The 15303-nt window shown below is 41.2% G+C and overlaps 1 protein-coding gene across 13 annotated transcripts in view; it reads right to left on the reverse strand.

Moving 5' to 3' along the window:
• The window catches only part of RUFY3 (RUN and FYVE domain containing 3), a 55940-nt gene that overhangs the window by 24514 nt on the left and 16123 nt on the right, over positions 1-15303 (reverse strand). For 8 of the 13 annotated variants that reach the window (XM_052683225.1, XM_052683221.1, XM_052683224.1 and 5 more), the window contains one exon: positions 418-591. In XM_052683225.1, coding sequence (XP_052539185.1) covers positions 418-591 — 174 coding nt within the window. Of the gene's footprint in view, positions 1-417; positions 592-7708; positions 7776-9885; positions 9940-10811; positions 10929-15303 lie in introns of those variants that run through there. The other 5 variants (XM_052683222.1, XM_052683233.1, XM_052683228.1 and 2 more) reach the window with 4 other exon arrangements.

Consider the following 15303-nt stretch of genomic DNA (forward strand, 5'->3'; position numbering starts at 1 on the left):
GCAGCTTAAAAGGTAATAGCTGCAGTAAGTCAAAATCCTCAATTTTGATAGAACTAAGCAGTGCTGCAGATGCTCTTCCAGCAAAAGATGCATTGCCTCTCTGAGGAAGCACAGAAAAAATGGAGTCACAAGTCTGCTGAGGAGGCAGCTTTAGCCTTGATGACTTAGTTATACTAGAGCCACATCTGAAATGCTGTTTTAAAAGTGACAAGCAACTGTAACAATGGAACTTTTCACCTGCAGCATTATACCTTCAGCAAATTTTCTCCTTTTTCTGTGCCCTGTCAAGTCACCTGTGATCAAAGACACCCTGCTCAACCTCTGCTGAATACCAAGCCAGACTTTTAAAACTATATTGCTCTCCTGCTCCTATGCTATGACAAACAGGCCAGGAGTGCCCCTCTCAAGTAAGTTTACCTTTCAAGCCATGTTTAAGGCAATGCTCCATCACAACGAAGAACTGCTGAAGAGGTGCATAGTCAGAGTCCAGCGTCCTGCCCAGATTAAGTGCTGATTCGATCAACCCCTTGATACTCAGTTTTGCCATGTTCATCAGGTTCATGCGTTCATTAGCCATGAGATAATTAGGATCTATAGAAAACAAGAAAAATACAGCTGAGTAACAAAAGTTTTATTACAATAAGATATGCCATCTCTCTTTTCATCTCAGTACTGAAGACACTTTTTAGCGGCAGTGATAGTTTGATGAGAGGTGCTCTCTTCAGACTTTTCCAGAAAAATCAAAATGAAGTAGCACCTTATGATGAAAGCCACATTGGTACAGGACTATGTGATAGTTTAAGAATTGAGAAACTCTTAAATTAACTAAAAAATCCTTCATTTTTCAAGAAAGAACAGTTTGAAGGCTGACATTAATATTGTGCTTTACATCTTGACAATGTATTCCTGAATGCTACAGCTGTCACTTTCCCAGCTCAAAGCCCTGGCTACATCCAGCAACTACAACTCCATAAGAATTCTGCAGCTGTGACTTGTTCTTCACTCTAAAGACAAGCATGAATCCTCTCACACTTAGTCTATCAATGATCTTTTTTTCCCAGTGTTTCATCTTTCATGAGTTATTTAAGTTTTAATATTACAGAGCCAATTCCCATCTCTCTCTTCATTGTGTTTACCTATTTTAATAGCAATAATAAGGAGCATGGCTCCTTTGGCAGCTTGCTTTCACATCCACCACACACAGACCTTCCTCAAGACTATATTCTCCCTCTAACATTTTATACAAACTCAGACATTTATACTCATTATCTGTTTCTCATTGCAAGAGATTAGCACTCATTTTCCAAAGCACACCCTACGTACAGAACCACAGAATGGCCTGGATTGAAAAGGATCACAATGATCATCTAGTTTCAAGCCCCCTGCTATGGGCAGGGTAGGCCTCCTGCTCCCTGACCTGTCTCAAGTACAGTACAACGCACTGATGCCCAGACACAACCTGAGTGCCTCTCTTCCCAGAGGCCTTCAATTCACTTACAACACCTGAAGATACAATCTCACAAGAGCACTGGTCCTGTAACCACAGTGAAATTGTCCTACATCTACAAAGAGTGCTTAAGCTTTAGGCCTACAGACAAACAGTAAGAGAGACAAATCCTCCCTGTTAAAAGTATAGTGCCATATAAGCTGCAGATTTTCTGTCTGCATCTGTTCCATATGCAATCTTGCACCCAGTTCTTCAGCTAAAGTTCCTTGGCACAAGTAGCTCCATCTTTGTAAGGGATGTTTATTCTAGGGCTGCTGTAAACAGCTGCATAATGGTAAACAAATTTACCAGCTTTACCAGTGAGTTTATTACACTCAGTAGAAGAAAATATGACCCTAAGACATCTAAGGATGGATGCATACCCAGTGCTTAGATATATCATTCGCTGTATTGACAAAGCATGCTTGCATTTAGCAAGCAATTAAAGCAGATACCCAAGCCTTACACCCTTCAATTAGAAGGACTTCCAAAAGGGAGCTGTATTTGTATTTAAATAAATAAAAAAAAAAGCCATGAAAATTACTACTAAGCTAAGCAGCGGAAGAATTTGCATGGCTGTTCCTGCAGTCTCTGCAGACTATTACCAAGCAGACCTGCCCTTTAGGGCATTCTCAAGCTCCTTATGACTGCTCAGATACCCTAATTCTTTAATGCACAAATAGCTTAGATAGGTTCTTACGCCTCACTCTGAAACATCCAGCATTGCTGAGAAGGAAATGCAACTCCCATCCTCAAAGTAAACTCTTGCAGATGTGCATGCTTGTCTGCAGTACATTTGCCACTGAGCAGGTATCAAATCTCTACCAGATACATAGACTTAAGGCAACTGGGTTGGTCACATAACCCCTTGTATACAGAAGTGTGAAGATTTGATTTCTCTTAATTTAAAATACAACTATTTAGTCAAAAGAGACCATGGGGTATATTTTTTCCAGAATATTGCAATCTCCCACAGGACTTGTCCTGCTGATGAAAGCCATCACTCTGCTTCACTGGTACTGATGACACCAGTTGCTCAGACACGGGTGAACACAACCTCTTTGCTATCTCCAATGTACTTTCACTGCAGTGAGGCATCCACCAGCCAAAGACAATATGAGGAGCAAGCCCTCACAGAAGCACTCAGCTATTAGAAATCATATCAACTCACTTTCAGTTTTGTTCACATCCTGCAGGTTGAAACAGGCCCAGTAACCCAAAGCCAACTTAATTTTAGTGATCTAAAACTGTATCCAAAACAAGCAACGAGAACTGTAGCAGCCATTGCCTGACTGAGACTTCCTATGCTAGAAAAAAGGACATGATGAAAGGCACTTCAGGGTTAGCAGAAGAAAAGCAACTACACAAGTGGAGACAAAACCTCCCCCTGAAAAAATATGAAAGGAGATCAAAACACAGCATTTGTGAAATCTGGTAACAAACAAAACCTGGAAACAAGTGAAATCTGCCTCTGCAGCATTCCACGTTCCAGTGCCCATGGGCCTAAAAGCTAACTGGCACCCAAGGTGGTGATGGCCCATTATTGCTGCATTGTTTTTGATGGTCTGTCCACCAGTGGATTGGTTGTTTTTATCCAGGATGCTGACGGCTCAAAGAAATACTCTGTGGCATCGCTCTAGCAACACTCTTATACCCTAACTATTACAGTTAAGGGCTGTAAAAAAATCCAGTTCAGGGAGACTGGTTGTGAGAGCTGCCACCACTCAAACTCGATACCATGGCTGCTTTTGCTCCATCCCTCAGAAGCATGTAGGGCAAGGCCAGTCTTCTCACCTTGCTTCTCCTGGATGAAGCAGTACCCCAAGTCTCCTCTAAATTTCACCAGAACCATCCTGGCAGCTCCTGCACTGAGAAGCTCAAGGAGGGAAGACATGAAGAACAGGAAACATACCAACAGTGCTGAGCAATGCGAACTGGAATTGTCATTGATCAACAGCTATCACTGTAATCTCACTTCAGACCACGCCTGCTGCCATGGAGGAGCGTATCTAAACAGAGAAGCCTCTAAACAGAGAAGTATCAGACAAGTTCAGTTGTTCCTGTGTGCATCCATAACGGTTGCCTTCTAAAAGCACGATCCAGCATTTGATCCTATCACAGACACAAAATTATGCTCTGTGTTGGTACCATGATTCAAAATCCACTTAGAATGAGCTCCTCTATTAAAAACCAGCCAGCTTCCTCCTCCAGTACTTCTGTCAGTTTTACTCTACCTACAGCATGCCTATGCTTCTGACCAGGCAGATAAACCAGCAAAAAAAATCTCTTACCTGAGACACTTTTCACGTGTGCCCACAAAGGAATATGGTAATGAGGTAAAAGAAAACAACAGGTTTATTATTTAAATACATTTTGAGATCTAGGGTGAAAATTATCGCTTGCCCTGCCAGGTTTTAAAGAACAGCTCCTATGCACGAGCACACAGTGCAAACCACTCTCAGTAATGAGATGAGAGCATTTAACCTTAACACAGCTAACCGTTAAGTATGACTAGAGCTTAAATCTCATCAATAATAACAGCTTCTAATTCTCATTCCCTATTGGGGGAATGGCAAGATACAGAAAGATGGAAAGACCTTTATCTTTTTTTATCAGTGCTTCTCCCCCTGTAATAACAGCCCTGCTGCAGCACAGAGCTGTGGGAGCAATTCATTGATCTCACCAGTAGCAAGGCAGGTGTCCAAAGGGATTCTGCTTAAGTAGCAAATCGGTCATAAACACAAAACTAAGGAAACTGTACAAGATAGAGTATAATTTTCTACATAGCTATGCTATATGGATAGATTCCAAGAAGACTGCTTCTGAATTAGGATGCTGCTCCATTAACATAACTCACAGGGAACTATATACTTTTCCTCCAGTGTTGAGAGCTGCTGCCTTCTGCAGACTTACACTAAGGTTAAAATTATTTCGAGGCAAGATGTACGGCTATCTGCAGGTCAAAGGTCTGTGACTGCCACATATCAACTGGGGTCAATGCAACACTAATTTAAAAAGAGAAAGAAAAAATGGATGTGTGTATTTTCAAGACAAACAGATACCTTAAAGGACAAGAGCTAATGAACATGAGAGAATTAAAGTACTCATTTAAAGAAGGGAAAAGCAGGGCTATATGTTCATTTAATACTTAAGTGTGCAGTCATGGTCTGAAGAACTAACATATCATTTCACTGAAAGATGTTTTAATCACATTAACAAAATAAAGACTGCTTCTTCATCAGTATGTTGTGAATGATGGCACTCTGCGTATGAAGCTGAAACCCTGCCCACAGCACAGGGTTGGAAAGAGGTGACCTTCAAGGCCCCTTCCAACCCAAACAATTCCACGATTAACTATGATAATATCTCAAAGACATACTCAAAATCTAAAATCCTAAATAACATATATCCTTGTTGTATGTGCTACAATGTACACAATCTCAAAATTGAGTATGAAAAAGCAGAGTAAGCAAGCAAAGATGACTTTCCCACAGCAAAACTGTCCAGAATAACTCAGCCATCTTCTTCTTCAACAGACATCAAGTGCAACTGACACCCCATTGAGATTCCCAGCCTGTGCTAGCATCTCCCCCAACTTTCTGTCTTGAACTGCAAAAAGCTCAGTCTGTATTCTACCATAAATGCCATGCTGTAAACATTAAGAGTAAAACCTTGGCCCTTACACTTTGTCTTTCAATGTCTTTTGGATTTCAGTTCAAGTAATCTTAAGTTTGAGACAATATTGCTATTTAAAAATTGCAGCTTCTAGATGATGGACACTTTTGCTAACCAGCAATCTTGAACGTGATCACATGCAACTGGGCTTGCAATCCATTAAAACGATAGGTGTTAAATAATGAGATGATCCTGTTGTTTCCCTAAAATACCAAATTCACAGGTTGCTGAAGATGTAAAACTGTGCCACAATCATTCACATGCAAACAGCATGAAAAGCAAATATTCCTGAGAATTTTCCATGAACAACCTTTCAAATCATCTAAGAATCAAAGGAACCCTGTAAAAATCACAGAAACGTAAGGTTGGAAAGACCACTAAGATCACATAATCCATAGGTGTCCAACCTTCCAGCTTGCCTGGGCTGCATGGAGTGAAGAGGAATTGTCTTGGGTCACATATACGTAAGCTGCTCTGAAAGTAATGTCTCCTATTTATTTCCATGGAAACTAAAACAGCTACAAAAAGCACAATAACACTACCAGATAGAGCAAATTCTCAGCTACAGAACACTACTTTTCCACGCACTCATCACCATTGGCTGTGCCTTTTCACCAGTGATGAGCAAGAGTCTTCACGAAGCACTCATATAAATCTGAACCAGTAGAGGTGACCCACTGCCACTGTTGAAATGCACCATCAATATTCAGCAGGCATCAGTGAACATCAATGGGTGCCACTGTTTCTAGGAATTCAGTGCCACCCCTTTGCTTCATACACACTTCCACATCAGATTCCATTCTATTAGGCTGCCCCTCTGCTGCCATCTGTCACACAGAAACAGCAAGGAATGGAATACTGGTGGGGAGGTTCAACCTCTGCTGCTGCACCCTCAACATCCGCCTCTGATGTTGTGGACCTATATAACAAAATAGGAAGTGCTACTTTCAGAGCAGCCTTCATAAAATACATAATATTGTTAATATATAAGTAAAAAAAAGTCTTAATTTTTAATGTTTCAAGACAAATTCTGAAAAAAAGAAAGGAACAACAGCATAAAAGGAGTGGGATATTTGCCCTTGTTTTTGCAAAACTAACACACCAACCTGGTTCAATGGCAGTGCCCACAATTCTCAGTGAGCTCTCAGGTGTTCAGAGATTTTCAATGAAATTTTATTCGCAATGTGATTCATCCTTGGTAATTGTTCACAAATGTGTGTACTGACATAAAGCAATCCCATGAATAAGGTGTGGTTGTGAAGCAAGGGATCTTTAGCTTTGCTAAGATATGGATTATGAAACTGTAGAAGAGAGACACGATCAGATTTTTGAGTAGAATATCTGACTGCAACTCTATGCGTTTCATTTGAAAACTTGCAGGTAATGTATTTTTATCAACTGAAAATGATGTCACAAACATAAACGGATGGCTTTTTTGGCAATCTTGAAATGCATTCTCAGACTCCTTTATCAAACCAGAAAGCACAGCTGCATGTACTTGCTGTGACCCATGGGTTGGATAAGCTTGATCTAGTCCAACTGCCAACACATCACCATACCACTACACCATGTCATTCAGAGCAACATCTGCCCTTTTCATGTACTTAGGCACCTAGGAATCTGGAAAAAAAAAAAAAAAAAACAACCAAAGAAAACCACCAAAAAACAATTTAAATCTGCTCAAAGTAATGCCTATTGAATAGTATTTCATCAAGACTCTCCATATAGCAAATAAATTTTAAATCAAGAATCCAAATCTGAATTCTGCTTTGTATGGCAGAGGAACCATACCTTGCAAACAGCACATGCTCTACTCAGATTAACCGAAACACATCAGTGATGAAGCATTGGCTTTCTATGCAAACCAGCCTACCCACAGTGCACTGAGTTTCAGTTCAGCAAATTCGCATTAGGAAAGACATTAGTTCTAGTGGCTCAGACTCTGAAATCATGAACATGTGTATAATTCCTAATAAATGCCTAAAGCAAATCCCTAGATAAATTAAGGACTTGAACCGCCTTGTTCCCAGCCTCTGTTCTGCCACACTTCACAGCGCAGAAGGTGAGAAAGTTCTCTGGGAAAAACCAAAGCTGTCTCTGTGCTTGTTACTGACAGGGAGTCAAGAAGCAGCAGCACAGCATGCATTTTTCTTGGAATAGTTCCTTTAGATCTCCTCCTGGCAGCCTCAGCACCCGGTCTCCTTAAAATTCCTGCACACCAGGGCATGGTACCCAAATTTGAGCTGCCATCAGGAGGCTGTGCTAACAGACTAGCTTTTGGCCAAGGTAACCAAGGTGTGGTGCATGTTCCTCTCTCCCACCCAGGTATTAACAGCCAGATGTCCAGCTGAATGTCACACAGTAGTAAGTGGGGGGAGAGAGGAGCACCTGCAACCTGAGCTATTTGCTTTCTTACCTGATCCACAGACTTTCATTCATGAGGGACAAACAAGCTGAAGAAAACTGAAGCTATCCAGTGCTGCAAAAGCAAACATGGGTTTAACAACCACATGTATGTTTGAAGCTCTTAGGTTAGCTGAAACATACCTGGCACTTCCTTATATTCCAAGTCCTCAACTGCCTTCAAAGCAATGCACATCAGATTACCATTGTGAGGAAGAGGTGATACACCTTCTGTTTCTCATGAACAAACTCCCTTAGAAGTAAGCAGCAATTTAAAAAAAAATTAAAATTAAAAAAAAAAAATCAATGAATGTCCACAATGGAAAAGCAGAGGCATGTATATTTCTAGACGAAAATGTTATACTGTACTAATTTTTTTCTTTTGTATTCAGCATTCAACCTGCCTACTCTGAAGGATGGGATAAACTGGAAAGCAGTTGTACTAACACCAGATTATAAAAATGACATCTCATTTCCGGAGAGAAGCAGCACTTATTGAGTTTACACGGTTGCCTCATTTGTTCTTGCTATTGTGCTCTTCATAATTCAGACACTGATGGATTGAAACCATCCTCTGCTAGGCTCTCATGTGATGGTTGGACTAGATGATCTTAGTGGTCTTTTCCAACCTTAATGATTCTATGACTCCTCGTGTTTGCTATGGGGAAGAAAGACACTCCATTACCAGGGAGGGCACACAGCGGGCATCTAAGACTTCCAGAAAAACAGAACAGAGCAATGGTCATGGCAAGCAGGTACAAGGAAGATAGACACAGGACAGACATTTTGAATGTAGCTTTGAAATACATTTCACCACCACCTCACTCCACAAGTACCAAAAGCCTGTACACACTTTCATGGAGGGGGAGGAAAGAAAAAAGAAACCCAAACCCTTTTTTTCCTTAAACACAAAAGGAAGAAAGCTGGAGGTGCTGGGCAGAAGGAACTGTTGTGTCAGGAGACAGCACATTTCCATGGCTGAGAAGAGCCAGCCAAGTACACCAGCACACCAGGCAAGCGTGACCAGCACAGCAATTCAGAAAGGCGGCACCCACAGAAGGTTCTATCAGCACCTTACAAAACCCAAAAGGTTCTGTTTAGAACCTCAAGTCTTATACAAATGTGCTCCATTTAACTGTACTGTTTGGCTTTACCAAGTGTTATACAATTTATACAGTGTATAAATTGTGCTATAAAGAAACAAATGCAGGTGTTTGATTGATTGGTTGTTCTTTTGTTTCTTTTACTTACAAGACCCTAACAGCAATAATTAGACCAAAGCTGAACAAAACACTGGTAAGAAAACAGCCACTGTGCCACAGCCACTGGTTCAATCCAGCAAATTGGCCAAAAGAGCTGAAATGCATCTGCTGATGTTATTCCTTTGGGATTATCAGTATGAAATAACAAGACGTGTGCTCTCGCACCTTGTGGATGTCAACAGCCCCAGACTGAACTTCTAATTTGGGATGGCTGTTCTTAAGGAATTTGGCATTTGTAGATATATGCCCCATTCTCTCTTCTACGTGAAATCTATATTCTTCCTAATGATGAATACCGAAACTTCTCAGCCACGAGAGGAAATCTTCGTTGTCTCCAAACAGCTCGTTAACCTTTTGCTGCAAACACTTCCAGCCCAACCATGCACAGCCACATTTAATTGTTTCTACAAGGTCTCATTTTGATATTTCTGAAGTATTTCAGAATCTTCAGGGTGATTTCTGAAATCTTAATTAAAATTGATCTCCTAAATACTGTTGTACCTTATAAGGTGCATTTATATCAGGATCAGGAAAATAACTGACCCAGAATCCACTTCATATGAGAAAACAAGTCTCTCCATTCATTTTCCCTACCTTCACTTGAAGGTCCAAAACTGGTAGCAAGTCTTCGGTTGGTTGTGTTGTTGGCTTTGTTTTGTTTTTTAAATAAGCAACATTGTCAGAGTACACCCATGTTTCCAAAAAGAGATCAGTAAGAATCCAGAAACCAACAAAGAACCCATGAAGGGACTGGTAAAACTTATCAGAAAATCCTTCACAACACCCATTTTAAGTGTAAATTAATACAATTGAAAGAGTAACACACAAATGCGAGTGATCAAAGACATTTTCTTTAGCACACTAACAGTAGAAACCCAACAACCAGCATACATAGCACATTCTGCTGTGAACCTGGTGCAACCAGACAAGCACGTTCAGAAAGCCACAGCTATGAGCACGGGAAAGGAAAAGGGCATTTTGCACCCAGGTTCAAAATCATAAATCAAAAGCCAATGGTAAGTGGAAATAGTAGCTGAAAGATGTTGGTGTGGCACGCACCTTCAGTATCATCACGCAATTGCTCCACCACATCTGTCAAATCCTCCCAAGAGTCTTTGCAAACAGCAAAAAGAAAGGAAAAGAAAGAAAATGTCATGCAAGCCATGATCTAAAGGAAAGATTCAAAATCAAGGTACAAGGGAAGGATAACTGAAAGGGAGATTCACATAATACAAAACTCAGTTCATATTAGCAAGAAATTTGCAAGACAAAAGGGTTTGTTAGTCTGCACAAAGCAATACAGAGAAGCTTTTTTTTTTTTTTTTTTTTTTTCAGCTCAAGACAAATTAAGGCAGCCTTCAATAGAACTTGAAAAATTTTGCTGGGTTCTTGTTTGTTTGTTTTTTGTTTTTTGTTTTTTTTCATTAAGACAATCAATGTTGTAATAAAACACATCCTAAAAGGAAAAACATTATTTTTCTTAGAAGATCAAAGCACTCAACTTTTGGTATTTATGCAACATCAGCATTTGCTTCAGTTTTTTCCTACCCAGCTCCCAAAAGAACCCCCAAGATAAGAGAGAAATACAACTACGCAGAAAAGCAAGCATGGCAAGCTCTGCACATTTCAGGAAAACAACACTGAGAATTTTTTAAATAGGCTTTAGTGGAACTCTTAACTCTGTTACAACAAATGAAAAACGGTGCAGAGGTGATCCAGCTCAGCCCAGTCTCGGGTCACCGGTTTCGTGTTGTCATTGCAACTTCGATTCATTGCAGCCTTGATCAGAAAAACCCCCCTTTCTCCTTGCTGGGAGCCTGCAGGTGGCTGGCAGGCACGGGGAGGAGGCAGGTATCCTGGGAGAGGATCAGGCAGGACAGGGAGAACTTGTTTCAGCACTCCCACTAATTCCTTACTTTTGAACCCACAAAGACAGACAAAGCCCCAGACATCCGAATCCTGCCTATCTTCAGCTCCTTACTTACATGCCTGCTCTCCTGAGCGCTAATCTGAAAACTGGTGAACGTCCAAACCACACGAAAGGCTCTATTCCCCTTCACACACCAACCATGCCAAAGTCCTGAGCAAAGTACACATCCTGTTAGGACCTCCTCCCTCCCACAGAAAACCTATCGCTAAGCCTCCTTCTGCCACGGGACTCGGTGCTAGCAAACAAGCAGTGCATTCACCATCACTACAGTTAAAGAAAAACACCAAAATACCACTGTGAGCAGTAATTCAGCTGATCCCCAAAAGCCTCTTATGCTGCAATACTATTGACCAACCATCATCTTATCCTCAGAAACTGTTTTATTCAGAAAGATGATTTTCAGAAATCAGTTTTGCACCAGTTTTCTTCATGGTTCAATAATTCCCTTCTGCCCCTATGAATAAGCATTACTGCAGTAATGAGAACAGTAGAAGACAACCCTCCGCTGTGTCCTGGCAATTTACCCACAAAACTGATAAACTGCTTTTCCTTCAGCAGGGATTTCTCCTTCTCTTGCTAAGGGCAAAGAGGGGGAGGATGAGTGCAATCAGACCTCCTGACCCCTGAATTCTACACACAGCTGGGAGTTCTGCTTGAGAAACTCCCTGCTATTGTAATCGCAAAGCACTGGTGATGCTCCCCCTGCCAATGGCTTCACTTCTGGTCCCTTATTACAGGTGTTAAAGCCTCCTGCAGTCTCAGGAAGCTTTTTGTAGCTCAATGCAGTGGTGAATGGACATTTCTCTTGCACTTTTCCATACCCCACTGAACACCTTTGGAATGCCACAGATTATATGGCCCATGGGTTACTTTGCCTTTTGCCTTTGCATATACTTGTGTGATTCAATAATTCCTTATCTGTGCAAACCCTGTGTCACACATCTGTATAGACAAGTCCATAAAGCTAATATTTTCTAGCTATACTTCTAACATTTCTAACATTAAATCGGTCAAAATCTAGGTGCACATGTGATCATTTATTTAATAGCACTTTCCACCAGATGTAAAGATCAAAATTAGATTCTGATCATCCCATAATCTCTACCTGACTACTGAGATCAAATTCATTGGTGAATGCTCTCTTATCAAATATTGAGGGCTTTATTCCTTAATCTCAAGCATAAATAGCAAAGAAAATCTCTGAACAGATGTATCTATATATATGTAACAATTAACTTGGCAACGTGTAAAGGCCAATTGCCAGGTATCAGTAGACCTTTCACATCTTTCTCACTGGTGATTTTGCAGTTTCAAACCCCTCTCTAAGTGTACCACATAGGCACCATGTAAGCCGAGCATTTATCACCTCTGCTCCTCTAGGCCTCCATCTTTGCTCAACTCCACATCCAGCAGCCACCCAAGACCTCCACGTACAATGACAGCTGTGACAGATAGCGATGCTCACACAGAACAGATTTTTATTTCTCATCACCATAAAAAAAATACACAAACTAAATAAGGTCAGCAAATTCCAAGCAGTCCAATCCCCTCCACCCCCAACCCACAAACATCAGGTCTGAGCTGAATGTTTCACAGAAAGGAGCAAGAAACCTCTAGTGACTGCCAGCTACAGCTGAATGATCACCTCCTCCTTCACACTAAAAGACTGAGGCTTTTACTTTTATTTAAGAAAACAATGAAACAAAAACCCTCCGCAAGCAATTCCTGTAAAGCTTACGAACAAATGTGCGGATCTGAGCAACCTGTGTAGCTGTAGGTGCTCCTGTTCACTGCTGGGAAGATGGACCAGATGGCCATTAAGGGTCCCTTACAATTCAAACCATTCTATGATTCTATGAAATGTCCACTGCAGATTCAATTTTATTTGTTTGGCTTTTTGGTTTTTGATTTTTGTTTTTTGCCATACCGGCAATAATCCCATCCTCTTTCTAGTGAGAAATTCATCAATTTACACTGGCACTGAAGCACTATGGTATCTGCAAAGATTTAGAGGAAAAGAAACAGACTGAATTAGCATCTCCTTGCAAATTTGTGTTCATTGCCTCATGCATTTAACTGAGGCTTTGCATATGTTTATTTCATCTCTTCTTTTACTACGTACAGCTTTCTCCACTTGTCTAGGATATTTAAAAAAAAAAAAAAATCTTCCTAAGAAAAAACACAAAACCTCAACTTGATGGCTCCCATGCTCCCCCACAGTACATTTAAGATCAATATAATACTTTTGGTATGATGGTGATAACACACCAGTGATAACATGGATACCAAGTTTAGATCCAGATGAAGTTTTCATAGAAGAACTGCCACACTCCAACCAGATTCACAGGAAGAGCAGTAGTGGGGAATTGAGTATCACACTGCAGCAAATGCAAAGGCATTGAAGAAACTGAAGCACTTTAATGACAGATATATTAATATGAAAATCCTATCCATTATTTTAAGAATAATGCATTTTAAAGTTATTTTCTTAACCAGTGCAATGTCAGCAAGACAGAGATCTCAACTGGTTGGAAAACAAGAGTCAGTCCAGTAGCATCAAGGGCTGGAGCTGATACATCCAGCTTCACACTACAGCAAGGAAGCTGTATACTCATATATTACACTGCTATTAAACAGAAAGAGCTCTTGATTATTATTAAGATTGAAATTACGAACCTAGCACAAGGTTGGGAGTAGAAGCCAACTAACACCATACCTCTCCGAAGCCCAGCCAGCTGTGCACCACAATACAATGCTCCTACACCTTCTGGCAGCCCCCAGCACCATTACAGAAAAGTTTCATTCCAAAGGTAACACCACTCTGTGACAAGCTGCCTCACTACTAAGCAGTGTCACAACACACTACATGCAAAAGCTGACTACGTGCAGGGGAAGCCAAGGCTGTGGATTTTCATGCTGTGGGTAGAGCAGGGATAAAAAAAATCATCAGATTCATTTTACAGTGCTTCGTAACAGGTGTCTCAAGAGAAGGAAACTGCTTGAGTTCCCAAATATGCAGCAGAAGCATCTCTGTGGTATTTTAAATAGATCTGAACAAGTGAACATGTGGCCTTTAATAAATGCTCAGCTACACATTGACTATACAACACTACTCATAGACCCGAGCTATACAACAACTTAACCTGTTTCCCTAAAACTGCCTATGCAGAACATGCTCATTAAGAAATGATGTGCAACGAGCACTGCCAGCTTTAACATTTCTGACCCATTAGCTTCTCCTTACAGATTAATTAATGACTCTGTATATCTGTACTCAGACCTCAGGCACTGTGCTCAGTTGTGGGCCCTCACTACAAGAAAGTCATCGAGGCCCTGGAGCATGTCCAGAGAAGGGCATCTTAAGATTATACTGGATATCACCTACAAGCAAACTCCTGGGATTTGCAGTAAACCTAACAAAAGAACTGCAAATTGCCCAACACACACTGCCTCCCAGTCCACGCATTCTGTTCACATCTGAAGTCACTGGACCACTGAATCAAGAAGGCTGGAAAAGACTACTAAGATCATCCAATCCAGCTCCAGCACATCCTCTCCATGCCCACTGACCACGTCCCTCAGTGCCGCATCTCTGTGTCTCTTGAACACCTCCAGGGATGGTGATTCCACCATGACCTTGTGCCAGCACATCACCACTCTTCCAGATAAATTTGTCCTATATACCAAACTTAAACTACTCCAGGCTCGATGTAGGGGGCCATTTCCTCTCATCCTATCAATGTTACCCAGGAGAAGAGTCCAAGCCCCAACTCATCACAGCCTCTTTTCAGGCAGCTGCAGAGTCATAAGGTCTCCCCTGAGCCTCCTCTTCTCCAGACTGAACAACCCCAGCTCCTTCAGCCGCTCCCCATAAGACTTGTGCTCCAAACCCCACAGCTTCACTGCCCTTCTCTGGACACGCTCCAGGGCCTCGATGTCTTTCTTGTAGTGAGGGCTCACAACTGAACACAGTGCTTGAGGTGTGGCCTCACCAGAGCTGAGTACAGACATACAGAGTCATTAATTAATCTATAAGGAGAAGCTAATGGGTCAGAAAAGCAATAAGGAAAAAAAAAAAAAAAAAAAAAAAAAACACCACCAATTTTGAGAAGTGAAAACAGAGCCTGATACACAAAGTATTTTGGCTGCTATGAGAAGCCTGACCTAAATCCACTAGTTTTTGTACAGACGCTTACACAAAGCATTAACTGTGCTGAAGATTTACAAACAGAAATGCAGCTTGTTTTGGGGTCCCTATGTTCTGCTTACCAATAAAGAGGTTATTTTTAAGGTAGCCCACAGCAGTTGTTGTGATATGTAGGGAAGACATCAGCTAAAGGCCAAGAGCACGAAAGACAGCCATATTGCATTCAGGCTGTCTCAGGGCACTTCTATCAAACCCCCTCTGCTCCTGGTAATCTGCCTCAACCGACAAAAGCTCTGAGCAAAGCAGTGAGAACAGCTGACACATGGGAAATAAGACCTACAGAAGAGCTGATGAGTCAATTACAGCCGAACAACATACTCAGGAATCGAGACAACAGTGA

This window comes from Tympanuchus pallidicinctus, unplaced genomic scaffold, assembly GCF_026119805.1.
Source record: "Tympanuchus pallidicinctus isolate F22 unplaced genomic scaffold, pur_lepc_1.0 scaffold2, whole genome shotgun sequence".
Lineage (NCBI taxonomy): Eukaryota > Metazoa > Chordata > Aves > Galliformes > Phasianidae > Tympanuchus > Tympanuchus pallidicinctus.